The sequence below is a fragment of the Marmota flaviventris genome, chromosome 7 (genome assembly GCF_047511675.1).
Source record: "Marmota flaviventris isolate mMarFla1 chromosome 7, mMarFla1.hap1, whole genome shotgun sequence".
Taxonomy (NCBI): Eukaryota; Metazoa; Chordata; class Mammalia; order Rodentia; family Sciuridae; genus Marmota; species Marmota flaviventris.
The window spans coordinates 1,985,160-2,011,488 of NC_092504.1; the positions used below are offsets into that span (position 1 = coordinate 1,985,160).

At 61.4% G+C, this 26,329-nt stretch overlaps 3 protein-coding genes across 5 annotated transcripts in view; 2 read left to right on the forward strand and 1 right to left on the reverse strand.

The window, feature by feature from the left end:
- Nucleotides 1-2,367: 2,367 nt before the first annotated feature.
- Nucleotides 2,368-4,365, forward strand: Nicol1 (NELL2 interacting cell ontogeny regulator 1). 3 transcript variants are annotated; one of them, XM_071614775.1, is made up of 5 exons: nt 2,368-2,448; nt 3,127-3,274; nt 3,457-3,545; nt 3,847-3,987; nt 4,248-4,365. In XM_071614775.1, exons 2-5 carry the CDS (start codon nt 3,151-3,153, stop codon nt 4,311-4,313), a joined length of 420 nt encoding a protein of 139 aa, XP_071470876.1. In that variant the 5' UTR covers nt 2,368-2,448; nt 3,127-3,150; the 3' UTR covers nt 4,314-4,365. The 3 variants fall into 3 exon arrangements, with proteins under 3 accessions (XP_071470876.1, XP_071470875.1, XP_027792831.3); XM_071614774.1 differs by lacking the exon at nt 2,368-2,448 and adding an exon at nt 2,889-3,011; XM_027937030.3 differs by lacking the exons at nt 2,368-2,448; nt 3,847-3,987 and adding an exon at nt 2,909-3,011.
- A 5,251-nt stretch (nt 4,366-9,616) lies between these two features.
- Nat8l (N-acetyltransferase 8 like) lies at nt 9,617-17,033 on the forward strand. Its single transcript, XM_027935197.3, has 3 exons — nt 9,617-10,065; nt 11,269-11,433; nt 12,769-17,033. Exons 1-3 carry the CDS (start codon nt 9,699-9,701, stop codon nt 13,134-13,136), a joined length of 900 nt encoding a protein of 299 aa, XP_027790998.3. The 5' UTR covers nt 9,617-9,698; the 3' UTR covers nt 13,137-17,033.
- Nucleotides 17,034-19,099: 2,066 nt separating this feature from the next.
- The window catches only part of LOC114097292 (DNA polymerase nu), a 118,130-nt gene continuing 110,900 nt past the window's right edge, over nt 19,100-26,329 (reverse strand). The window contains exons 14-17 of the mRNA XM_027941184.2: nt 25,842-25,920; nt 21,493-21,560; nt 20,727-20,788; nt 19,100-19,353 (exon numbers count right to left, since the gene is read on the reverse strand). Of these exons, the coding sequence (XP_027796985.2) occupies nt 19,276-19,353; nt 20,727-20,788; nt 21,493-21,560; nt 25,842-25,920 (287 nt within the window). The 3' untranslated portion in view covers nt 19,100-19,275. The remainder of the gene's footprint in view (nt 19,354-20,726; nt 20,789-21,492; nt 21,561-25,841; nt 25,921-26,329) is intronic.

The window sequence follows — 26,329 nt, forward strand, 5'->3', positions numbered from 1 at the left end:
TAAATAAATGAGCACTCATAAATTAAATTTCAAGTGTATTGGCTCCAAGTACCTTTTAATTCATGTGGCTTAAAAAAGAAGTTAAATTAAGTAAACAGATTAAAATTATTAACTTACAAGTTTTCCTAGGTGGTCAGACAATAAAGTATTGGTTTCTATATAATGTCTAAAATGAGCTGGGGTGGCCAAGGCCCCCTGACTCAGCTCCACATGGCAACATGGATCAGATGGCCAGCTCCATGAAGCAGGTGCCCAACCTGCTGCCCAAGGTGCTGAGCTGGAGCAGGGTCAGCATGTCCTGCTGGGGGTGGCAGAGCACAAGAGCTTCTAGGGGACTCAGATGGTCAGTATCAGTAAGGCCATTAATACACAGGAAGTGGCTGTAAAGGGAAAACAGGCCAAAATATCATCCTGGGCACTCACAATGAGAAAGGAGCTTAAACCTGGTCTGTGATCAGTCTGCTGCCCCTCTACAGAAACACCACGCTCTGCTGGAAGTTTGGCCATGTGTTCCACAATGGAACACTTCTCCATGATGGACACCCCAGTGTCCCGAAGGACTCTCTAAGATAAAATGAATTGAGTAACATGAGCAGGATATGGTACCAGAGCAAGGGGTATGGACAGCTCTGCAGTATCTACCTCAAACTGCTGAGAATGAGATGGAGTACCATGTCAAGAACCCCTGGTTCCCATAAACCTTCAGATGAACAACCAACATCTGGACAAGCCTGGAGAAAGTGACATCAACAATTTTTTCCAGCTAACAGTGGAGATGTTTTGCTATCTGGAGTGTGAACTGAACCTCTTCCAAACTGTGTTCAACTCCCTGGATGGGTCCCCACAGGGCAGTGCTGCCTCACCCCGAGGATCTGCATCTATCCCTCCCTCCCACTCTGCCCTTCTGAGTGCTACTTTCATCTTTGCCTGTTACTCCTGTGTGCCCTGCTTAATTCTTTGCTCATGCAAGGCCCTCAGGTGTCAGGCCACAGACAGGAACTAGATGGGTGCCAGGGCCCAGAGGAGGAGGGGGCCTCGTTGCCTAAATGGGGACAGTTGCAGTTTGGGAAAATGAGAAAGTTCTGGAGACAGACATTGAGGATGGCTGCACCACACTGCACATACTTAACACCACCAAACCACACTTAGGAAGAGTTAAGATGGTAAGTTTTATGTTACATATATTTTACCATAATTAAAAATAAAAAGTTCCTCTGACTGTGGAAACTGGACCCCAGCGGCTGGTCACAAGCAGACAACAAGGAGGACCAGCAGCTAGGGGCCTAGGGAGGAGACCTGGTGGACTCTATGGTGGAGCTGGTGGGACATCTGAAGGACCATAGCAAGTTTTAGTGGAGCATCCCAAGGATGCAGCTGCCCTTTGAGGGGTGAATACTGTGGGCAGGCTACTTTGCATGATCTTGAGGGGCAACAGTGGTGGATGCACACCCACTAAGCTGTTCTCCAGTGCAGGTGTCCAGAGACCAGTGGACATGAACCTGAGGTGGGGACAGAGGCCCTGGCTGCTCACTGCATGACCTTCACAGCCAACCTGATAAGGTCACAGAGGGTGGGCTAGGTGGAGAAGAGGCCCAGGGTCCAGCTTTGGGGAAAAGTCATGAAAAGGTGGGGGTAAAGGGATGGCCCAGAGGCAGGCCAGTATGTGAGGGCAGGGAGAGGACAGAGGCGACCAGAGTGGGCTCCAGAGAGAAAGGAGAACATGGACAGTGTAGAGAGGCGCTGCGGGCAAGGGCACGGGAAGGCTTGTGTGGCCTGGTAGGCAGGAAACCGCAGCCTGCTTGCGGAATTGCACAGCAAGGCGCAGGAGGGCCGCTGGGGCCTTGGAGGTCAGGGGCCAGCAGGGACAAGGAGCGTGTGTGGTGCCCAGGACCCTGCAGCCCCAGGGCGGTAGACGTGCATCTTCGCGCCGGTGTCCAGCGTGTGTGCGGAGCTGGCATGTTGGCTGGATCCTGGGAGGAAACAGGCCCCGAGGTGCAGACCTCAGGGCGGAAAAAGTGGGAAGGGTGCACTATCAAGCCCAGGAAGGATGCCAGCTTTGGGGATCCCCTCCCCACTACCCAGCCTGCTTGGACCAGGCGACAACGCTGCTGGCAAGGCACCGCCGCCTGAGGTCTAGCCCGAGCCTTGCTTCTGGGGGAGGCCCGGACCTGGCTGGGGACACGGTGACAGGGGTAGATCACAAGTCCAAGGCACCGCGCGGCCGACCGGTTGAGAAAGGCCTCTGCCACGAGGCTCTCGGGACACCCCTGGCCTGTCACCTGCGTGGACTCACAAGTGCGCGCTTGCTGGCAGACGCCAAGGCGTCCGGGAAACCGAGTTCCCCGGCCCCGCGCGGGCCCTGCCTGCGTTTCCGGAAAGCCGGGTGCGGCGTCCCCACCAAGCACCGCTAGGTCCAGGGGCACCAGGCCTCCCGCATCCTCGCGCAGGGTGAGGACACCCGCGTCTGGCCGGCCATCTGACCGACAGGGCGGGGGACGCAGTGGCCGCTCCGCGTCGGGGCACCCTCCAGGGGAAGGGCTCTGCTGTCCGCCGGGCCCGGCGACCGAGGTCGCACTCATCGGCGCCACGCCGGCCGCTAGCAGCGCCAGGTTGAGCCCCGCAATCCGCGCGTTCAAGGCGGGACGGCACCGAGAGGCCAAGCGACCACCCGGGCGGCACAGCGGGGAGGCGTGGCCAGGCTCTCGGCTCCTGCGGGGTCGCCGCCAGAAGGCCCGGGGACCCGCGAGTGTGCCTCCGCCCCGCCCGCGTGCAGGGACCCCGGGTCGGGCCCCCGCGGGCCGCGGCGCCCACCTGCTCTCACCCGGGGCCTCGGGACCCGGCCCGGCAGCCCCGCAGCCAGGGTGAGCCGGGCCCGCGCCGCGCGGTCCCGGGGTTCCCATGACGACGACGGCGGAGGCCCGGGCGGGGTCGGGTCGGACGCATGCGCGCGCGCGCCGGACGGAGCGTCTTCCCCAGTCGCCCGCTTCTAGTCGCGGGGTCCCCGAACCGCGGTAGGGGCGGGCGGGGCGGCGGGCCGGGCTCTCGGGGCCGGGGCGGCGGGGCCGGGGCCGGGGGCGCGGCCGGGGCGGGGACCTGCGGAAGACGTTGACCCTGCGCTCGCTGCAGGGCGGCCCGGGCTCCTCCTCGGCCATGGCCCCCCCGCCCGCGTGCCGGTCCCTGCTGTCGCCGCTGTCGCTGCTGCTGCTGCTGCTGAGCCTGGCGCTGCTGGGCGCCCGTGCCGAGCCCGCCGCCGGGAGCGTCGTCCCCGCGCAGAGTAGGTGGCCGCGGAGGGTCGCACCGGGCGGCGGCGGAGCCCCGGGGCGCGCGGGAGGCCCCGCCCCGCCTTTGTTCCCGGGAGCGGGTCCGCCCCGTGGGAGGGGAGGGGACCCTCGTGCTCGGGTGGGACCTCGGCTGGGGGGGGAACCCTGCAGCGGTGACGCCGGCCCGGGCCCCCAGGCCGCCCGTGCGTGGACTGCCACGCGTTCGAGTTCATGCAGCGCGCCCTGCAGGACCTGCGGAAGACTGCGCGCAGCCTGGACGCGCGGGTGAGCCGCGGGGCTTGGGGGCGGGGCCGGGCTGGGTGCGGGTCTCGGCCTCGTCCTGTGGCGTGCTGAGGCAGACTGGCCCACCAGGAAGGCCAGCCCTCATCCAGGATCCCCAGGTGGGGGACGGCCTGGGGAAGCTGAGGTCGGGGAAGAGAGTGCTGGAGTGGGCGGGATGGGAGGTCAGGTCGGGCTGGGTGGTTTGGGGATGATGCATGCACTGGACTCTCAGGGATGCCCTCTGGGGCACGAACAGGGATCCCTCAGGTCCTGGGGCTCAACCAAGGGAACTACTAATTGGAAGGAGGAAGAATTCCTGGAAGTAGAGAGAAGGGGAGACCCACCACCCACAAGCCCCGGCGCCTTCTCCTGCACAAGCGCAGAGGGCACGCTGAGCTGGATTCTTGGAAGGAACTGTCCCCACCTTTGGGGGCTACAGTGGGAGGTGCAGGACAAAGAAGCCCTGAGTGGGCAGCTTTGAAGAAGACAGGGAGTAGCTCCTAGTAGAAGACTAGGTGGTGGCTCCAAGCAGCCCCCAGTGGAAGGCAACAGAGGACTGGGGTGGAGCTGAGGCAAAGGAGCAGCCAGGATGTCGGGCAGTACCAGGGGGGCGGAGAAACCAGGAGTCGGAGGACCCCTGGACTGTAGTCAGTGAGGGGAGATGGTCAGTGGGGACTACTTACATGGCTTCTCCTTGCTTTGCAGACAGAGACCCTCCTGCTGCAGGCCGAGCGCCGAGCCCTGTGTGCTTGCTGGCCAGCTGGGCGCTGAAGACTCTCTGCCAGTGCTAATCCCTTTCAATAAACGCCTGCCCCCACACTCATGTCCTGTCTCCTGCTCTGGCCACCAAAGCCCTGCGCCACCCCCAGGAGCCCTGGTTGGGCCCTTCTCTGGGCCTTGGTTTTCCCAGATGTTCCAGGCGGGAGGGGCCCTTCTGGTTCATGTCCCGATAGCACCAGTGCTGAGAGGTGGACAGCACATCTGTCCATACTCACGGACCCACACCCACAAGCATCTGGTACCTGTCTGGGTCCTGCCTGCCTGGCCAGCCTGCCCTTTTTAGAGGCCAGAGGATTGGAAACTGGCCTGACCTCCCTGAGTTCCCAGAGGAGATGCCCCAGGGCAGATCCCCCCAAGGCTTGTCTGCACGGGAGTGGGGTGGCTAGAGTTGGGGGCCCCCTGAGGCTGAGCTGGCAGGCTCTAGAGCCTGGGGCTACTGGGAGAGGGAGGTGGATTGGGCAGTGGTGGGTACTCCAGAGCATCGTAGGGAACGCCCAGGTAGCCACCACTCATCCCAGGTGGGGTAGCTGGCCCGTCTGGGGCTCCAGTTCCCTGGCTACCGCTGCCTGGGTACAGCACTGGGCGCCTGTGCCGCTGACTCGGGAGCATGGCACATGCGCAGGAGATTGTGGTTCACTAGCCCCACCTCTGGGCCTGCCCGGGTGTTTTTACTGCCTCTGCTGAGGATGTACGCCTGGATCCTCCTCAGTGCTCCTGCCCTGGCCTCCACACCGCTGACCTGTGCTGGAAGGGCCTGGCGGTACCTGGCCTGCAGCCTCTAGGGCCTCAGGTAACCAGCCCCGTGGAGGAGCTCACACGGTGGTGAGGAGACACGGATGTCCATGAAAACCCTACAGCAGGTCAGGGAGAGACGGTACTGAGGCCGTGGCAGGCCTTGGGCCTCTGCTGGCCTTCACCCCTTCCTGGGCCGTGCGGTGCCTGCCAGGCTGTGGAGGCCAGGCTGTGCCGCTATTGGTGGGCCTCCATTAGTGTAAGGGAGGCTGGGAGTGCAGTGTGTCTCGTCTGGGTTGCCAGGTTTATCAACTCAAATACAGGAATGAGGACATTGCTTCTGGTGTATGTATTTCCCATGTTCATTCAAAATTCAGACTTAACTGGGTGTCCTGTTTTATGGGCAGCCATTAGCCCCGGTACAAACTGACCTCTCACTAAAAGAGACGGGAATGACTAAGAGGGTGTTGCAGGGTGCTCTCTGGGGAGATGCGCTGTGTGACAAACAGCTGGGGCACAGGGCCAGGGGGCTTGTGGGCATGTTCCTGTCTTGCCAGCAGGGGGCTCCGGTGGCAGGGAGCTGGAGCAGGAGGTGGTCAGTGGTTAGGAGGAAGGAGGGGGTGCAGGGGCAGGGAGCCACCTTGGAGCCTTGCGGGGCTCTGAGCAAGTAGATGAGGTATGTTTGAGCAGGGTGCTTCTGGCTGCTGTAGAGAGTGACCTCTGCAAGGACAGAATGGCCCTGTGAGGGGCTGGGGCTGGGCAGCTGGCCACAGGCAGGATCAGAAGCTGTTGGGTCTCAGATGTATTTGAAAATGGAGCCAATGGGGTTTGGAGTGGGGAGGGAGGAGGCCAGGGCAACCCTTGAGCTCTGGAGGCCACCAGACTGGTACACGTGCATGAGCGGCCAGAGAGGGAAGGTTGGAGTAGATAGGCTGGCCGAGATCTGGGTGGCCGAGTGTGGACAGAGGAGAGAAGTGGAGAGGCTGGGAGATGAGATGACTCCCGGAGCAGAGGAAGAGGCCTGAGGTGCATCCCAGACGGAGGGCAAGGGCTCTGGGCAGAGGGAGGGCTGGGGTGTTACCTGCTGCTGAGGGGAAGCTCCAAGGCCACACCACAGGATCTGGCAACGCTGGTCACTGGTGACCTTGACCAAAGACAGGCTCAGTCAAAGGTGCCGAAGGCCTGACCTCAGCCTCTTGAAAGGAGCACAGGTGGAGGGAGCCCACTTGACGTGTGGTCAGGGCCAGTGGTGTGGTCTGTCCTGGGGTCTCCGACAGCTCTCCCGCCTGCCTGGGCTCACGCACCTGTGACGTCTGCAGGGAGAGAGGGCCCACAGCAGGGCCACGCCGTGCGGCTTTTTGTGAGTCATCTTTTGTTTTCCTGGACTTTGTTTGTGCCTTACTTGCTCCATAACACGCCCTTCTGGCCTCCTCACACTGTCCAGCGTCAGGTGGTCCCTGTGCATGCAGGGCATCTGCTTGTGCTCCTCTGGGTCCTTCCACTCTTGTCCTGGTGTGGAAGACCCCTGTCCTCTCAGCTGCCTGTTTCCCCGCAGACTTGTAAAAATGTGTGGCAAGGAAACTTCCTGCATCTGCTGGCATGTCCACCTCAGGACCTTGGTACCTGCTGGACTGCTTTCTCTCCACCAAGTCACCGCCTTGGCCTCTGTGACTGTTCACTCCTCAGTCTCTTATCTCTGCTGGCCTTTCTTGGTCAGGTTTGTCCCTAAGAGTAGTGTGTTCGTCTCTGCAGGTTGTAAAGCCCAGGAGGGTGAGGCTGATCTGGCCAGGGCCCAGCATAGGCCGGTGGGTGACTCTCAGGAGCCTGGCCCTCTCCCACCCTTCCCCTGGAGGCGGTCTTTCTGCCCCAGGGTGAGAAGGTGATAGGGTGCATTTTGCAAGCAAGGTCCCAGGCACATGTAATCGCAGTCAAGGCCCTTTAGCTGGGGAAATGATTGTTTTTTGCTGTTGTTTTCCCTGTTTTTGCCTGGTTTGTGGTACTCTTGTTAGAGCACACTGGGACTCTGGACTGGCCCTCTTTTCCCTCTCTGGTCTTCCTGTCTCCTGATCTTCAGATTCTACTTTCTAAAAAACCCCTGGCCTTCCCCAGCCTCCCAATCGCCTCTGTTTGGGCCGGTGCCAGCCTTATTCATTGCAAGGCCTCCCGGGGTCGCAGGCGCTGGCCACTTTCCATCTTTGGTTCACACCCCCTCCCTGCCTCACTCCTCTACCTCCCCACAGACCCGCAAGCATGCTGGGCGGGTCGCACCTTTGTCCAAGCGACCCAGCCAGGGTGCCCTCCTTGCTTCAGCCTCTGGGATCTGGGTGGGGACTCTTTGCCCCTGCCCATCTGCTTGGCTCTGAGGCCTAATAGGCTGCAGATGATCTGGGCAGGTGAATTCCCCACAGGTGTGGGCATGGCAGCAGTCTTGGATGAGAGGGTCCTATGGAAGCACAGGGCAGGGGAGTGGGCAGCGGCAGGGCCCTGCCAGAGCCAACGAGTCTGGGTTTCTGCCTCTGTTTTCTCATCTGTGAAATGGGGACAGGCACCAGCTTCCCCCACCGCCTTGGGGGAGGAAACTGGGGCTCAGCCAGGACGGGGACTGCTCCTTCGCAAACCCTCGCCTGCTCTTAGCTGGTTCTGGCGCATTACAGTGCCCTATGGGGGTGGGGCAGGGGGTTGCTGCAACAAGGCTTCCGGGGTCACATGGTTACAGGGGACTTGGGGAAGGGGCTGGGGGTGCAGTCAGGCCAGCTGGAGGGAGGGACCTTTTGCAGGTGACAAAACTAGAGACCCACCAAGGGCACCAGGCCTCATCTCTGTCCTTGGACCTCTCATGGACATCAGAACAGAGGTAGCCTCAGACTAAGGGTGCAGGGATCAAGAGTGGAGACTGGACCACTTTGTTCTGAGGTCACCTAAGGTCTCAGGGCCCCTTCATACCCAAGTCTGGAGCCTCAGCTGGGCCCTGTCCAGCAGCTCCTGGAGAGGGCCTTGCCTCTCCCTTTTCTTGGCCCTCACCAGAAGCGCGTTCCCCCAGTGCCCGTCTTCACTTCCTCCAGTCCTCTGATGCTTCCAGGAGCAGCAGTCCCCCACTCTCCACAGTGCTGACCCCTGGCAGGCTGACCCACTCTTCCTGCAGTCTACCTGGCCAACCTCAGGACACTCAGAGGGGCCCGGTGGCTGGCCTGGGGCCTTGGTAGGTGCTCAGGAACCCTAAAGGGGTCGATGAGTGAGACGGTAGAGATTTCCGGTGACTCCTTTGCCCTGTTCTGGAAAGGTCACAGCCGGGCCCAGACAAGTCCTCGGGTTTTGGAAACGTGCAGGGGGTACCTTCCCAGCTTGGTGTTGTCCTCCCCACACCAGGGTCCTTGCACGGGTGGCCCGGGCCAGTGAGCCAATTAACCTCTCTCTCCCACTCCCACGTTCCACCCACGGTCGGGCCCCAAGGGGACCTCGGCTAGAGGCCCCCACTCCACAGCGCAACGCAGGCTGAGGATCCTTGGCCTGAAGTCCCAGGCCTAACCTCAACCCGCGGGAGTGGGGAACTCTGCTTGGGATTGCCCTTAGGGGTGACATAGGGGAGGGTGCAGAGCAGCTCAGGGCTGGGTTCGGGGAGCGCTGAGCATTGGGCCTCCGACCACCGGTTCCCCCACTAGAACCCCAGGTCTCCGAGCCCAGCCTGCTGCGTCTGCAGGTCCTGCTCCCGGGTCCACGAGAATGCGGCCTAGAGCGGAGAGCCCCCGCGGCACCTGCACCGGTGCCACGGGGCGCATGCGCGGGCCGCGGAGGGCGGGGGCCAGGCCGGGAGGGGTCCCGAAGGCTCTGCACCCGCGCGTCGGCTGCGGGAATCGGGTGTCTGAGTTGGGTTCTGCCTGCGCCGGGCTCGGCGGGGCTGCAGGTGGCGTGGGCATCTCGCGAGCTGGGGCTGCGCCCCCACTCCCCCAGCCCGTGACGCCCCGGCCGCAGGTTCCGGGGCGCCGGGCCCGTAGGAGCCGCGGCGCCCCTCCCCGAGATCTCGGCCGGTCACCGCCTTCAGACAAAGGGATGGAGATGCTTCCGTGACTGCGCCCAGCGGCCGTGGAGGAGGAGGACGCGGTGCTGCGGTCACCGCGGCCCGCACCGAGCCGCGGCTGCGGGAGCGCAGGGGGCGGGGCGGGAGGCTCCCGTCACACGCTCGCCACTCGCCGGGCCCCGACCGCCCCCGAGCCCGGAACCCCTAGCCCAGGCCGCCGCCGCCGCGCGCCCCGGGCCCTGCGCGAGTCTGCCCGGCCGCGCCGTCGTGCCCCGCCGCCCGCCGCGCAGCGCCCCAGTGTGCCACCCGGCGGGCGCGGAGGCGGTGTCTGCTCCCACCCCCGAGATCACATGGTGACCCTCGGCAGCCAATGCAGTGGACGCTAGGACCCTGCGGGACCCCGGGCGCCGCGACTGCACCCGCGCCGCTGCATTATAAATACTTCTCCAAAATGCGGCGCAGCTCCCTGCGCGCGCCCCGGCCGCCCGCCGCCTCCGCCCCGCGCCCCTGAGCCGCCGCCGCCGCCGCCGCCGCCGCCGCCGCGGGTCCGAGGGCGCCGCGCCCTTGCCCTGGGCCCGGGCAGTGCCCGCCGCCGGCCGCGTCCCCGCGCAGCCCGCCTGGCCGGGTGCATGCATTGTGGGCCTCCCGACATGGTCTGCGAGACGAAGATCGTGGCCGCGGAGGACCATGAGGCGCTGCCGGGGGCCAAGAAGGACGCGCTGCTCGCCGCCGCCGGCGCCATGTGGCCCCCGCTGCCCGCCGCGCCCGGGCCGGCCGCCGCGCCCCCACCCGCGCCGGGCCCCCAGCCCCGCGGCGGTCCCGAGGGCGTGGGGCCGCCGGCGGGGCGCGGCGTGTGCATCCGCGAGTTCCGCGCAGCCGAGCAGGAGGCGGCGCGCCGCATCTTCTACGACGGCATCCTGGAGCGCATCCCCAACACGGCCTTCCGCGGCCTGCGGCAGCACCCGCGCACGCAGCTGCTCTACGCCCTGCTGGCCGGTCAGTGCGCGGCGCGGGCGGCGGGGACCGCGGGGTCGCCGGGCCGGGCCGGCTCCTGCATGTCGCAGTCTCGCGCGGGGCCCGGGCTCGAGCGAGCCCGGCGGGCCCCTTGGGGACCGTCGCCCGAGGCTCCTCCCTCCGCTCCCGCCCGGCCCCCTGTGCAGACCCCCGCCTCGGAGCCCGGGCGCCCCGGCCCCGCCGTCCGGGGAGGGAGGGAGCCCGCACACGCCCGCGCCCGCACTCTGCGGCGGGGCCGGGGGCCGGGAACCAGCGCGCGCCGAGCGGGGGCTGCGGTCGCCAAGGGCAGAGCCCCCCACCTGCATCCCCGCCGCCCTCCCTGCGGGTCTCCCCGCGGGTCGCCTCCCGGGCACCCCGTTGCGGTTGCGGGCGGCGTGACGGGGCAGCTAGCGCGGCGCTGCGGCCGGCGCCTGGCGCGGGAACTATATATAATCGGCGGGCGGGGGAGGCTGCCTCGGCGGCTCCCAGTGCCGATGTACCAGGGGAAGACGGCCATCTCCGCGGGGCGCCGGGTGGACTGTGCACCTGGGCCACTCTCGGAGGACGGCCCCGCGCATTTTTGAAGCCCCGCCAGGGCAGGGTTGCCCTCCCATTCTACCGACAAGGAGCTGAGGCCATTCTCCCAAGGTCATACAGCAGAGGAGACTCACTCCTCCACAGCCCGAATTGTGCTGCAAGTGGCATAAATCTCTCCTGCCCCTGTCCTTGTAGGCCTGGAGGTCCCCAAACGAGGGAACCCTGCCACCTCCACTCTCCAGCTGTAGGATGGCCTACAGGCCCTGTGGGCTGCTCCCCGGTAGGCTCCTTGCAGCCTCTTGGTTTTGCACCAGGCTAGATCCAGTGGGGAAGGGTGGGCAGAGCCCCTTGGCAGCTGGGGAGGTAGGCACTGGCATCCAGGGGACGGAGCCCTAGGCTGCCCCCCAGCCCTTTAGGGCAGCTTGCCCCAGCTTGTCTCAGATTACAGAGGTAGTTTATCTTTGTGGCAGAAATTTTGAAACTAAGGAAGAGTAGTAAGGGGCACAGACTGACCGCTGCTGCGGGGAGATCTCCCTAACTTGCGCGTCCTAAGAAGTGCTGGTTTACCAAGGTGGCAGGGCTGGGTGTTTCGGGCCCTTGTTTGTGTAGCTCACCCCATGACCAGGCCTGCCCTGCACCTGCCAGCTCAACTGTGCCCCTTGCCTGCAGCACTCTGCTTTGCTGTGACCCGCTCGCTGATGCTGACGTGCCTGGTGCCTGCTGGGCTGCTGGCCCTGCGCTATTACTACAGCCGCAAGGTGATCCTGGCCTACCTGGAGTGTGCGCTGCACACAGACATGGCCGACATCGAACAGTACTACATGAAGCCACCTGGTGAGTCGTGTGGTCTGCAGCTGCCCTTGGCCCCTCCTTCTGGCAGAGCTGCCCTTACCCCCAGCATCTGTGGGCCAGGGCCAGGCACAGGCACAGATGGGCCTGGGCTGGGGGTTCCTGTTGACCTGAGATTTCTGAGTGACTGAGGCCTTGCCAGTGGTGGGGGTTTCAGTGGACTGTGAGAAGCAGAGCTGAGCCCTCCCCCTGGGTGGCCTGAGCTGACTCTGGGCCAGGGTGGCCTGACTCTGCTGCTCTAGCTGGCACCTGCTTGGTGGGGGGCAAGATCCTGGCTGTCCTACCTTGCTGGACCCTGTGCTGGCCTGGAGTGCAGGGGCCCTGGGTGGAGGGAACCCATGTGGCAGGGAGAAAGGACACCTGGACATGCTGTAGCAAAGGATACTCCAGGGAACAGAGGACCAGGGCAGGGGTCCTGGCCTTAGCCTTGGCTTCCATTTATGGCGTGGTTTGGGGGCCACTTAGTGAACAGGAGGGTCTTGTTCAAGCCACTGTGGCCTTCTGTAGTGGGAGGGGCTGGGAGTCCAGTCTAGAGAGACATGGGGCTACTCTTCCCCCAGGCTGGCCCTGAGGCAGGCTGGGTCCTGGGAGCCAGAGGAAAGAGGCCTTTGGCCCTTTGGGGCCTGCACACCTCCCAGGTGCTAGGGTGTCTCTGGGCTGAGGAGAGGGGCACTGACCAGCAGGAGCTGGGTCAGTGCTGGGCAGTGGCAGTCCACTCCGACAGTGCCAACTGCTGCTGTTGCTGGCGTGGGCTGAGTTGCCCCATCCTGGCCCTGCCCACCTGGCCATGGCCCCTGCCAATCTCCTGACTCTTTCCCATAGCATCCAGTTCTCTGTGTGAGCCCTCACCTGGCCCTGCATGGAGGGAAGAGGGCACCAGCAGGAGGGGTTCAGGGAGGGGCACAGGGGTAGCTGTGGTTGCTGCTGATGTGCAGGCTGGGGGCAGAGATGAGCGGGCCAGCCATTCCTGAGGCCTGGCCACAGTCATCTGAGGCCATTAGGTCTGGGAGCAGGGGCCTGCTTGGCTGAGTCTGCCCAGGTCTTGATCCCAGGGGAGGGACTTGGGCCTCCGACGGCCACCCTCGCTAGGGCAGCCTGGTCTTAAGAGCTGAGTGTGTCTGGGCTGCAGAGAGCAGGCCGGCTGGGCCTGACCGAGGGCGTCTGGAGGAGACAGCTGCACCTGCTTGTCCAGGACTGTGCTGCCCCTTGGGTCCAGAAGAGCTGGGAGATGGGCCACAGGGGCTGAGTCTCCCTGGCTTGGCACCCTTGAGTCCTCCCCAGCCTTCCCTGGAGTATCCCTGACCATCTTGTCCTCTGCAGGCTCCTGCTTCTGGGTGGCCGTTCTGGATGGCAACGTGGTGGGCATTGTGGCTGCACGGGCCCACGAGGAGGACAACACAGTGGAGCTGCTGCGGATGTCTGTGGACTCGCGCTTCCGTGGCAAGGGCATCGCCAAGGCGCTGGGCCGGAAGGTGCTCGAGTTCGCAGTGTTGCACAACTACTCCGCGGTGGTGTTGGGCACCACAGCCGTCAAGGTGGCTGCCCACAAGCTCTATGAGTCGCTGGGCTTCAGACACATGGGTGCAAGTGACCACTACGTGCTGCCTGGCATGACCCTCTCGCTGGCCGAGCGCCTCTTCTTCCAGGTCCGCTACCACCGCTACCGCCTGCAGCTGCGCGAGGAGTGACCGCAACCGCCCACCCGCCCGCCACCCCGTTCACCCCGTCCACCTGTGCCCGCTGCCCGCCGCCTGGTGCGGCCCTGCTTTCAGACGCTCACCTTGGCATCTGTGTTGGGTTTTCCTTTCTCAGCGTCTCGTAGTTATCTGGCTGGTTCTGGGGGCCTTGGGGCTGTTGCTCATCCGTGACACTTTGGTGGGGTGGGTTATCTGCAGCCATGGCCCCTTGCCCTCCCCAGCCTGTCAGGGTGACTTGCCACTCCTTGAAGAGTGGCATCGTGGACCACCTAGACTGTCCACCCAGCTGCCTAGCCTGCCTCCGTCAGGGAAGGCCTGGCCTTGCCCACCAAGCACAGAACCTCTGCAGCAAAGCCCTCCAAGGAGCAGCCTCCTGGCCCCTAACCAAGCTATGGCTCAGCTGCCAGTCCCTAGAGTGTGGTCTGCTGGGCCGGCTGGCCGCTGCCCCATAGGAGGCAGAGCTGAATGCGGCCCTGCTTTGCTCTGTGCATGCTGAGGACGTGGCCTGGCCGCAGCATGCCGCATGCCACATGCCACAGCCCCCTGCCCTGCTGCCCTGCCCAGACTGGACCCCAGGACCGAAGCTGGTGAGCGCCCTTGTCCTGGTCTGAGCTTGCCTCCAGGGGGGCCTGTCCTCTGCCCACCCTGCCTGCTCTCTGGTGGGCCTGGACTGCCCCCACCGTCCTGCTCCATCCACCCTGCTTTGCTTTGACATCATCTCAGTCTCGCTCCTGTTGATCCATGTGCCCCTCTCCCTGGCTTGGCTGACTTGGCGGGCACCAGGCGTGGTTCCTGTAGCAACCCACTGCACAGTGTGGCAGGGGTTGGTGGGGGGACACCTCTCCCCCAGCGCCTGCTAGATCAGGTGGCCTCTCCCAGCTGCCTGAGGCCCTCCTGCCTCAGCTGTCCACCAGGGTCTGCCCTGTGAATCTTATAGCCCAGGCTGCTGCCGGCAATACCCAGCCACAGCTTCTCCCAGCCTGAAACCAATCCGTTTTCTAATAAGTTACTTAGACAGAATAGCACTCTGCATGACTTTAATTCTTGGGACAAACGGTAGCTTGTACCTTCAGACACACGTCCGTGTGGTGCTAGCACATGCACTATTTCTGGCCCCGTTGGATGGGGGTGGGTGGCCGGGTCGATGGAGGCTTCCACGGTTTGAAATTTGGAGGGAGACTCTAATTTAATGTGATTTCCCCCTAAAGACCATTCCTGATGGTGAGGAGGGTCCAGGCTGCCCCTCCAGCCCTGGCATGCAGGATTGAGGGGCAGGGTGAGCCCCTCAGCCTCAGGAGGAGGAGCTGGGCGCTGCTGCATGAGGGGCGGTGGGTCCTGGGGCCAGGTGAGGTTCCATTTGGGGACTGGCCCAGTGGGGATGGCCTGGGATGGGGGAGAAAGGTGGTTACTGGAAGTGCCCCTGTGGCAGCCTGGACCAGGCTCTGGTGGCGAGAGGGGTATAAAAGCCCACTCAGACCTCTATGGGGTTGGAGGGGGAGGAGGAGTGGCAGTGGGGCAGGCCGCAGAGCTAGGTCCCAAGGCCACGTTCTTAGAAATGGATGGATGGACGTCCCGAGGGGCCTTTTGTCCTGTTAGCAATTGAGGCATTTGCAGAACACTGTACAGACCCCGATCTCCCCTGTACATTCCTCCCTGGTGGCGCCCGGTCCCCACTCGGGGATGGGAGTTTTGTAGACTGTACAGAAATCGGCCCCTATTTTCTTGCAGCTCTCAGATTTTGTTAACCTGGATTATACAGACAGACGTAAAGTGTTTTAGCAAAATGGAAAACAAACAGTCGTGCCTTTTCCTCTTTCTGTTTGGTCTGGTTGCTGGGGCTGGTCTTGGGCTGGTCTTACGGGGGCGTTTGGGGCTGCCGGCTGGTCTGAGACCTGGGGCACAGGAGGCAGGGCGTGGTGGAGTCAGTATATGGTTCGTGGGCAGCTCCGCCTGCTTCTCCTGTCCTGTGCCTCGGGAGCCTGCAGTCTTTGGGCTCAGGGCACGGGATGGGGGTGCTGGGGCTCTCCCAGGCCAGGGCAGAGCCTGGGGACGGGGGCAGCCAGTGTCTCCTTGGTGGTGAGCTGAGTGAGCTCACAGCCCTCCCCCACTCCAGAGGCTCAGAGGGTCCTGGGGGAGGGATGTGTCCTCCTCACCTGGTGACCCCAGGCTTGCTGAGGGAACGTCTTCCTGGCTGCACTGCCCAGTGGGTTGCAGGGACGCTTTCTGGGCTCTTGCCTGTTCTGTGGTGCCCTGGGTTGCTGCCAGGACTTGGGAGAGATGCAGCAGGAGGAGGGCAGGCTCAGGCTGCACTGGGACAGAGCCCCCTCGTCAGGCCACTGCAGCTCCGCAGGTCTGGAAGGCTGTGGGCAGGTTTCCCGCCCCTCCAAGCTGGAGGCTGGGCCTCTCCCCACCTGCCTTATCCCTCCAGCCTGAGCAGTGACTGCTCCACAAATGTGCACTGACATGAATTTTATATGTTTGTAGAGATTCTGATGTATCTTCTACCTCTGTGGAGGCCCTCCTGGGCCTGGCTGCCATGTGTCCAGTGTGGCTCCCCTGAGTTTGCTGGCCTGCTGTCCTCCTCCCCCAGGCCTTGCCCACCTTAGGTGGCTGGCACCCACGTTCCTGGCCTGGAAAGGCCTGGGGGAGGCTAACATGCCTTTGGCCATTCCCACAGGAAGGCCCTGTGCTCAGGGTCTGGATACTTGGGATTTCTGTTGTGTGTTTGGAAGACTGGTTTGGAGTAGGGAGGGTGAAAGGTGGAAGTAGAATGTTCCAGAACATCAGCATTAGACAAACCTATGGTGTGCAGCAGCTCCCTCTGCCCAGGCACACATCTGTGCAGACAGCCCCTAAGGTGGGTGACCAGGCAATCATTTCACCCACATGTGCCTCAGCACATGGGGGCTCTGAGTGTGAGGGCTGGAGCCATCGCAGCCATCATGGCCTACCCTCCTGTCCCCCGTCCCCCCATGCTCAGTTTTGGTTTCTGCTGCACCACCCTGGGCACGGCAGCAGCTGTGATACTACCTCTGACTGGAGAAGCTGAGGGATGGGGCCAGCCTGGTATGAGAGGGTAGACGGCTAGCTCTGGGAGAGGGTTCTGGCTGGGAGGTCTTGTGGACAGCAAGTCTGAAGCTAGAAGGGATGGGGCTGGGGACACCCCAAGGTGAGCTTTCTGGGCAGTCTGCCAGGTGCCAAGGAAGCTCTCTGGGCTATAGGGGTCGTCTCTAGCCTGTAGGGGGCACACTGCCCCTGCCCTGCCTGCCTCTCCCCAGTGGCCCCAAGTCCCCAAATCCATGGGACTGGATTACAAGGCTGTGTCTGGGGCCAGAGTCCTGGGAATGTGGGTTTCTGGGCGTTGCCAGGGCATGGGACTTCTTGGGGACTGAAGGTGGCTGCCCAGCCAGGCTGTGGGCTGTGTGGGCACCATAGGACCACCTTCCTGTGGGTGCCTGGGGAGCCGCTGCCTCTGGCCGCAGTGGGCCCTGTTGCTGGTCCTGTCTGCTCCCTGCTGACCTGCTGTGTCTGTTGGAGGTGGCTCCTGGGGGTCAGTTCTGGTCTCGGGCCATGTTCTTGCAGGTGACTCCTGGGACAAAAATGTCAGGGATGAGCTGAGGCCAGGTGTGGAGCAGACCCTGGAGCGCACTGTTCCTTGATGCTGCCATCTCTGCTCCCAGTGGTGACGTGTCCACAGAGCTACCCTGGCCTGGGTGAGGATGAGCCCTGACATACCATTGTTTGATGTATTTAAAAAAAAACACACAGCAATAATTAGCCGTTTTAAAGGAGTGTACCTGTGTATGTGAACGTGCATTCCTGTCTTTGTGCATGTGCGCTTATGTATGTGTGAGCATGTGCATGAGTGTGTGTGTGCAAGCACACACAGGAGTGTATGGGTACATGTGTATTGTATATATGGGAGCACGTGTGTTCACGAGCATCTCTGAGCAGGTGTGCATGTGTGAGCACATGTGTACATGTGCACATGAGCATGTGTGTCCACACGGGCACCTGCAGGTGTGCATGTGTATGTGTGAACATCTTCATGTTGCGTGTGTGACTGTGAACATGTTTGTGTGCATGTGCACACATTCATGTCTATGAGTGTGTGCCTGGGCATGTCCTTGTAAGTGTGTGCACACGTGTGCGTGTGAATGTGTGTGCACATGTGTAGCAGTGGAGAGGGCACTGGTGGGAAGAGCCTCCTTCCTGCTCTGGGAGGTTGCTGTGGTGAGAAGCAGGGTCCTGTGGTCGTCCCTTGCTGTGCCCACTCCTCTAGGCCCAGATCCATGTGAATGTAGCACAGCCCTGTGGGCTGGTGAGCCTCTCATGACCCCGCTTCTCTGGCCACCTCCCTCTCTGCTGAGGGCAGGGCAGAGGAGTTGGAGACCCTGGGACAGGACACTGGCTGGGCCTGGTCCAGGTGCAGGTCTACTGTTGTGGTTGTTCCTGAAGCTGTACTGTGAGCCCACATGGGGCGGAGGTGTCCTGAGACCCGGGAAGTGCCAAACAGCCCCAGGGCCAGGCAACAAGCCAAGTTCCCAAGGAGACAGGCTGGGGGCCTGAGTGGGTGTGTGTCCCCGCCTGCATGGCCCCCAATGCTGCTGTTTTTCAATAAAACCAGAGTTGAAGGAACCTGGCTCTGTGCTTTTGTGAGGTGGCTCCGAGGCTGGCGACGCTGGACTCTGTGCTGCTGGACTCCCTCCCCCACGGCTGGGCTGCCGCTGCCAGCTGACCCAACCTGGAAGCAGGCCCTGAACACTACCCCTGAGCCTGGGAGGTGCAGAGAGGTGACAGCTGGGCTTTGGGTGGGGTGGGCCTTCCAAGCAGTCGCCTCCAACCCACCAAACACTTGCCTCAGCTGAGAGGCAGCTGTGCGCCCCCTCCCTCCCACCCTGGGGAACTACAAGCCAGGGGGCCCCGCTGCTGTCTTCTGGCTCTGGGCCCTGGGCTGGGATCTGCATACCCTTGGGGTCTTGGCCCTTCTCCTGAGTCGGTAGCCCCCAACAGGTGAGGCCTCCTTGTCCTGGATTCTTCTCAGTCCCAGTGTCCCTGGCAGCCCGTGGGTAGTGCCACCATAGGCCTGGGCCCTGCCTGCTTGCCCTCTTGCTCACCCAGCACCTCTGAGGGACAGTGAGATCTGGATCAGGAGGGTGGGCGCCAAGGCCGTCAGGTGGGGAGGTGGAGCCCCAGTGTCTATAAGGGAGGGAGATGTCACAGGGTGTGAGGAGGGGCCCCAGGGGGCTGCAGGCAGCACTGGGGACCAGGGGTAAAGAGCAGGGTATGGAGGGGCACCAGGGATAGTGGGTGGACACAGACCTATGCTCAGTCAGACCCTAGCACAGGATGCCACCCTGTTGGCAGAGGGACCCTGTAACCTGGAGGATCCCCAAAACCGATCTCTGAGGCAACTTTTCATGGGGTTTCCTCCTCTCCTCTTCCCTGGCCCTGCCTTGCCCAGCTCCCTGTCCTGTCATGGGAGTCAAGAGGAATCCGACCCTGCACATTCCTTCCCAGGAGGGCAAGACCAGGGTCAGGGGCTGCCCCCAACTCTGCCAGGGCTCAGGTAACACTCTGGGGACATCCGGCTGCACTGCCAGCTGTGGGCCCAGAGGTGTGGGAGGAAGCCGGGCCTTCTGTCTAGAGCCTCAGGTGCTGTCCCCACAGGCTGGCTCCTTGTGCTAGTGTCCACTGGCCTGCAGCCTGCGTCTGGAGCAGGCACGACAGGGCCTGAGTGGACAACCAACAGGGTTGGGCTGTGTCCAGGCCGCCCCAGTTTGGGGCCTCAGCCCTGCCTCTGGCTGTGGACATGGCCTTTCCTACCTATGGGAAGAACTCACTCAGACCAGGAAGATAAGCTTCACACAAAGTGTTTACTCCTGGGGACATCCCAGCCATCCCAGCCCCAAAGGGTTAATGGGCCTGTATTCATCCAGGAGCTCAAAGTACTCGCTGGTGACCTTGGGAAAGGCCACACAATGGGCTGGTGGAGACCAGTTCCCTCCTCCTCCTGTTGCCTGGGGCTACAGACAAAATGAAGGGGAAAATGCACAGGCCCAGGAGGTGCCCAGCCAGCGACCTGGACAGCCAGACTGTTGCTGGGAGACTCGGTGTGACTCAGGCTGAGCTAAGAGTCCAGGGCCTCCTGCAGTGGAACCAGGTGTCCCCAGGAACGGCCGGCGCTCAGGCTCACCTTTAGGGGCACCTGTGGGTGGCAATCAGAAGTGAGCTCTGGGCCTGGGCTAGCTAGACGCCTCCCAGGTCCATAAGCAGAATGGAGGGGTCCACACATCCCGGGACACAACCGGACACAGCCATGGCAGCACCCAGCTGTGCACACACGTACATATCTGTGCACATGCACACTCGTCTTCCCAGTAACAGGTCCATACCACACACAGCCCCCTGCCCATGGTGCTGCCTTGGCCTTGACAGAGATGTCCCCTAAGTCCTTGGTGCAGCATGCAGCCGGTAGGGAGGGCCTCCAGGCAAGGTGCCCTAGGGTGGGCGAGGTGTGTCCTGGGGCAATCTGTGCCCATCACCCCCAGAAATCACCCAGTTGGGTAGGAGCCAGGGGGGCAGCAGACTCTTCACGGGTGGCCGATTCTGTGTGGACTCTCTTGCCCAAGGCCCTACCATAGCTACCAGCTGTAGCCCCAGTGGTCCCCCACAGCTTGGTGCTCTAGAAGGGCTCCTTCTGGAAGCCAGGGTGGGGATTTCCCGGCTTCCATTGTCTGGTAGCCCCACTTCTCTGCCTGCCACAGACACAGGCTTCTGTGGATCTACTAGAGGGCATAAGTTCCCTTCCTGGCTGGACAAAGTACCTGGGCTGCTTCTGGGTGCCCCTCTCCTCTGAAGAGTGGGGAGAGGGGAGGCCTTGGTGAGTCCCTGAGCTCTGAAGGTGTAGTGGCACATCCTATGGGAGGGGGAGGTTTCCCAGGAGGGCCCCCCAGGGGCTGCCTGCCAGCAGAGCAGAGGCTGCTCTGGGAGGAGGTCTGGTAAGCCCCTCTGCAGCCCGTTCCACTGGGCTGGATCCTCACTAGTGACAGGAATGTGTCTCTGACCTTACTTGGGAACTCTGTGCAGACTTGGGACCCTGCCCCCGCGTCCTCATTACTCCTCCTTCAATTGTCCCCATCACTCTTGGGGAGCCTGCACTACAGTCTTTTCCTGGTGAGGACCCAGAATTGCCTCCAAGTGGTGCCCAAGCAGGAGCAGGCTGATACTAGGTTTGGGCATATTCTAGGGACATGCTTGGGGTAGGTGGGGGCCCCAGCACTTACACCCCCAGTAAGTGTGAGCCTCAGGCAAGAGGTTTGGACACAGGGGTGATGGAGAGTCCCAGGCTGGGGGGAGCAGCTGACCCTCATCCTGGCTTCTCACCAGGCAACAGCCAACCACCCAGCAGGGAAGGGGGCTTCTTGGCAGCAGTCCTGGGATGCAGGGCAAGGGGCCGGTCCTCTGTCCTTGCCTTCTTGTGCCATGGTGGCAGTCTGGCACTCCCCCTTCCACTCTGGGCTGATTCTTGACAGTGAGGGACACAGTGGGGGAGGCTGGGCAGGGGTGTGCCCTTCTCACCTGCAGTTGCAGCTCCGGGTCCTGAATCTGTTGCAAGGACTCCATGGTTCCCCTGACAAGAGCTAGAACAGGAACGCAGAGCCATTTGAGCCTGCCAGGCAAACCCTGGCCAAGCTCCTCACCTCAGGGGCTCCGGAGTCACAGACAGGAAGCTCAGGCTGAGTCCTGCCCAGCACCCCCTCCCCAGCTCCCTAATTGTTTCCTGCATCCACAGGGTCACCCCAACTGGCTGGTCTAGGGGCCTTGATCCCCACATGGCTGCTGTGGCTGGTTCATGGCCCAGGATACAGCATGAAGCCCCTCAGTCCTGCCCTCCAGCCCAAAACACTGCTCTGCACTGACCTCCACCCTCCCCAATCAGGCTGGCCAGGTGCCATGCTCCCGACTCCAGCTTTGGCCATGGCTCTGGGGCTGAGAGCAGCCTGGGCACAGACCATGATCTCTGCTGCTTTTGGGTGAAGTCTTAAGTGACCACCACACCTGTGAGGGCAGCTTTGTGGTGCTGGCATTGTGACTAGCCTCAGGGCCTGGGCCACCAGCCGTCCAGACCGTCCCCACCAGGCAGGTGGAGGCCCAGCCTTGGTGTCTGTGGAATGCTCTGGAAGCTCCACTACAGCACTGGACGCCCACCTGGGCTTTTACAGGGTGCCACACCAAGCTGGGCCCCTTCCTGCTAGGGAAAGGTCCATGGAAGGTCAGTCAGAGGACAGGGCAGGTCTCTCTTTAACTGTGTGAGAGAAAGCACCTCTTGCTCTCCCAGGTTTACCTGCGAACTCGGGGACCTGTGTGTCTTCCACTTCAAACAGCAGCTCATCGTGAATTTGGGCAACCAACCTGGAAGGGGGCAACAGTTACCTGGGTAGCCTAGACACTGCCTTGTGGAGACATGGGCTCATTCTCCAGGATTCAGGGAAGGTTGTCTGGCACTATGTGCCCCAAAGAGGTTGCCCTGTGGCGAAGTGGAGAGGACCCACCCTGGGCACTGTTGCCTGGGGTCACTTTACAGTCACCAGAATAGCTTCCGGGAGCTGGGAGAAGGAGCTGGAAGAGAGGGAGAAGGCTCCATAGAAGTGACTGCTGAGCTGTCCAGCCCCTGGCTGAGGACTGGCCCAGATGGAGAAAGCCCTCTTTGGGCTGGGGGTGGAGGCCCTGTCGTGGATTAAAAGGACAGTATGGGGCCTGCTGTGAGCAGTGAAGACCCTCAGCAATGGGATGGGGCAATCTTTTAAAATTTTGTTTCTGAAGGCAAACAAATAAATATTCAACAAAATACATCAAAATTCAACGTGCAAAATTTAAAAATCTTTCCAAGTCCCCCCATTACAATGACAGGGGGAATCTGGGGTGGCCTGGCCAGGACTGCACATGCACTTGCCTGGTGACAGCGCCTGTGTGGAGACTCCTGGACAGCCTGGGTGCCCCTCAGCTCCCAGCCTGTCTCATGGACCCCTGAGCCCTCCAGCTGTGCAGGACGGGGTGGCCATTCCCAGCAGCCTGAGCAGGGCTGCACTCTCCACCACAGGCCACGCTCCAGGGCAGCTTCAGCCCACACCTCCTCAGCCCTCCCTGCATCAGTATGGACAGGAAGCCAGGACGACCTGGCAGGGGTTGGGGGTGATGAACTGCTGGGCAGTAGTCTCTGGCAGGTTTTATAGATTCAAGTGGAGAGAAGGGACAGGAGCATAAGTGCACAGGGCAAGGGGTGGAGTGGTCCTGTCCAAGCAGCTGGCTCCTACAGCTCCATGTTGGTACAAAAACTGCACCAACTTCTGTAACCCCACATGCTCTTTGGAGGGCAGCACGGGTTGGCTTATGCTCCTCCGCAGACAGCATCAGAATCCTCTGGGACTCACAGCCCAGGGCTGTGGCATGCAGACTCAGTGCAACCCCCTCCTGTGGATGGACAGTGGTGTCTGGACTGCCCACTCAAGGAAGGGACACATGGTGGAGGTGACTCAGGACAATCAGTGAGGGCCTGAAGCCCCCCGGGAATGATGGGAGGCACATGGGGCCCCAGTGTTCTGCCCTTTACAGCCTCAGCTTCCTCCTGGTGTGAGCCCTGAACGACAGTGATCCCTTCCCATCCTGCCTCCCCTGCTGCTTGCGCTGCACCCCCACGTGGTACTGGAAAGTTGGGGCTGCACAGGGGAGCTGTGTGAAGCCCTGCTGGGCAGCAGTCACGGGCATGTGGTGGCGGACGCTGGCTGGGAGGAGGAGCAACTCTCTAAGATCTGGGCAGGGGGACTCCATCAGCACTCTGCAGCAGAGACTGTGGTGGCTGCCTCTTTCTGTTCTCCTCTCTCTGCTGTTGGGTGGGTGGAGATGGAGCTGTCTTCCCAAGCTCTCCCTTAGATGCAGTGTGCCAAGAACTTCTAGGAAGGCCCTGAAAGGGCTGCCTCAGCTCTTTTGGTCATCACTTTCTCCTTTGGCCTGGAAAGTGTTGTGGTGGTCAGAGCAGCTACCTCCCTTGTGGCACCAAGAGGAAAGAAACCAGTAGCCAGAGGACCTTTGGTCCTGCTGTCCTGAGCTTCTGAAACAATCAGCAACTACTGGGTCCTGGATTCTCATTATGGGAGAAAAAGTCAAGTTGGGGAGTCTGAGCTGCTGTAGCTGTGCCACCTTCCTGAGGGCCGAGCACATGTCCTCATGGTTGTGCATCTGCAGACTCACACTGGGCTGGGCCATGCGAGTACTGGGGGCACACTCTGCAGGGCACCCTCAGCGGTGCACCTGCATTTTTTCATGCAGCCTCTGGTCAGAGCATGGACTCTGCCTTTCCAGGAGTCATACTGGCAGTACACAGTAGGGACCAAGAGTCTGCCAGGGTCTTTGGCTCCCTGGGGCTCACTTTTCAAACTGGCAGAAACCTCAGAAGAGGTGCTTGTGAATCTTTCCAGATTTGGCAGAAAGTTTCACACTTTTTGAAATCACATGGTGAGATCTGAGCTGCTGGTCTGGCAGGACCTAAGAATAGGTGCGGTTGTCAGTCACTCACACATCACCCTCACAGCATGGGATGGAGACACTGCCGCGTTTCTCACTGGAAACTGGGGCACAGGAGTCAGCAGAATGTGTGGCTCAGGGTGGATGAGGAGCAGAGGAACGCAGGCTCCGACCTCCCGTGCCCGGGGTCAGGGGAGAGCGCTGCCTTTGAGAGAAGGTGGGGCTGCTGCATCTGCATCTGGACAGCCTGTCTGAGGCCAACAGACCCAGGCTCCCTCAGGGAACATTCCAGAGGGCCCCACCTCATGTCCCTGTCCCAGGCTTGAGAGGCAGCTCCCTTCCAAGGGGCATGCCTAGTGGCACTGAGCCCCCTTGCGGGTTCCTCCTGAGAATACATCTGTGTGGTGCCCCTGCTCGAATCCACCTCCAAGGAGGCACGGGGGACCTGGTGCTGGCTTAGCTCTGGTGAACTGGGATGAGTCACGTCCTGCTGTGCCTTCGTTCAGTTAAACCCCTAATGGCCTGTGCTCAGCTTGCAGGAGGTCCTATCACCAAAGATGCCAAGTCTTCACATGACAACTTCTTCTACCAATTCTACATGCAGCAAAAACAAGACCATTTTTCTAGTCTTCCACTATGGTGGAAAACCACTGCAGGCCACTCACACCTCTGAGAAGCTGGAGTCCACCCTGAGAGACTTTGGGAGTGGGCAGGACTTCCACATCCCAGCAGAGGAGGAACTACAGGAAACCCAGAGGGAAACCTTGGCTAGTATGTGCTTGCTGGGGAGGCAGCAGATGGCAGCAAGAGGTGATGGAGATGTGAGGTGGGGCAATATCTGCTTACTCTGCTTCCACCCGTTGACCACCCCAATCACTGTAGGAGTCAGAGCACCGTCCAGTCAGCGTGGGAGTCAGCAGGGTCATGGGGAGGCTCAGCTAGGATCTCAGGCACCCTTGTCTTCCTGACAGCCCTCCTTCATGACTCCTCCCCAGTGAAGAAGTGTCAGTGCAGGGCTGCAAAGGGGAGTAGCCAGCAGGGTCTGGGGGCTGGGGACAGGCTCCTGCCCTCAACTCTGTGGGGCGCCACCCCACAGTATCCTCTCCTACGTGAAGTTGCTGAAATCAGCAAAATAACACTGGCTCAAAAGTCAAAATGAGCAAAGAAAGTATCTGAAGTAATAAAGGAGACAGGTTTTTAAAGAAAGATGAAAGATCTCAGATAAAGAAGAAGTCATTCTTTAGCACATAAAACAACATTAGAAGCCAAGAGAAAACTGAGCTTGGGTGGAAATGGAAGGCCACTGAAAGCAGGTCTCTACATCCCAGAGGTGGGGTGCGTGGGGCTGCAGAGTGCAGACTGCTGAGACCAGTTCACATTTTATGATGGAGAGAAGCAGCTGCCCACCCTGCCACTGGCTCCCCTCCCAGCAGAGGAGGCATGACCCACCTGGGCAGCCACAGTTGCACTCTGGCCTGCAGAGGCCACCCCACATGACCAGAGTGGATAGCCTAGGTCTTTAGGGTGAGCATGTAAAGTGAATCCCTTCTGGGATCTGACACCACCACCCCTCTGAGGGGCTGATGTGGCTTAGTCATCTGAAGGGGTTCAGGGATTCTTGAGGGGAGTCCATTTTCCTCAAAGAGAGGGGATGTCTGGGTGGTCACCTGTAGCCACGTTCAGGCTTCAGTTGCCAGTGGGAGAGAGCTGGGGTGACAGTTCCTTATCCTCTTGCCACTTCAAAACTCAGGACAGAGACAGACCTGAGAGAGTCGTGGCTGGGGTGGCTGTAATAGACCTGCCATTGAGGTGCACCTGAGCATGGGTTCTGGGCAAGCATGGCATCCCCATGGTCCTGCTGTGGGACTGTGACCGGCCGGGATGTGGGAGGGGGCAGCTGCAGATGGGGCCTTCAGGTTGTGCCTCCCTTCAGGCCCTGAGTAGGGACTGAGGATAGCACTTCTGCTTGATGCTGCTGGGCCCCAGCCACTAGAGGCCAGGCTATGAGTCTTGAGGGTTTGGGTCAAGGGGTCCTTTGCTCTGTGGTGGCTGAGCAGCCAGAATGGAGGTCCCACAGGTGGAGCAGGCATGGGGGTCTTGCATAGAACAGCCACTTCCCATCCAAACCCTGGGAAAGGCTGGCTAACATGTGGCCTGACTGTCTTCACTGACCTGGCCGTCAGGGTGGGGGAAGTGGCCACTGCAGAGAAGATGCGGATCATGGCCATCTTACAGAGGTCTGCAGCAGAGCCTGTGGACACAAAGAGTTCTGTTTCAGGACCCTGAGGAACGCGGGCAGCCAGTGTGGAGCCCAGTGGCACAGCACTCCTTCACCTCTGCAGGATGCTGCTCTTCTGAGCTACCTGAATGCTCTGGCTAACGAGGAAGCAGTTTCTGCAACTGGAGGCAAATAACATGTCCTTGCTCCTCAGCTGCCTCTCCCTGTTCAGTGCTGGGGTGTGGCTTTCAGGAGGCCTTGTTCCAGAGCCTGACCCCTGCCAAGCACTCGGGGGTCTGGCAGAGGGGTCCCAGGGACTGGGTGCAGCCTTTCTGCCTTGATGCTCCTTGACTGGGTTTCCCACTTGTAGGTATGGGGGACAGTACTGCCAGACCACCAGGTAGGGCTATGGGGTTCCTCAGGAGGGTTTACAGGAGCAGTG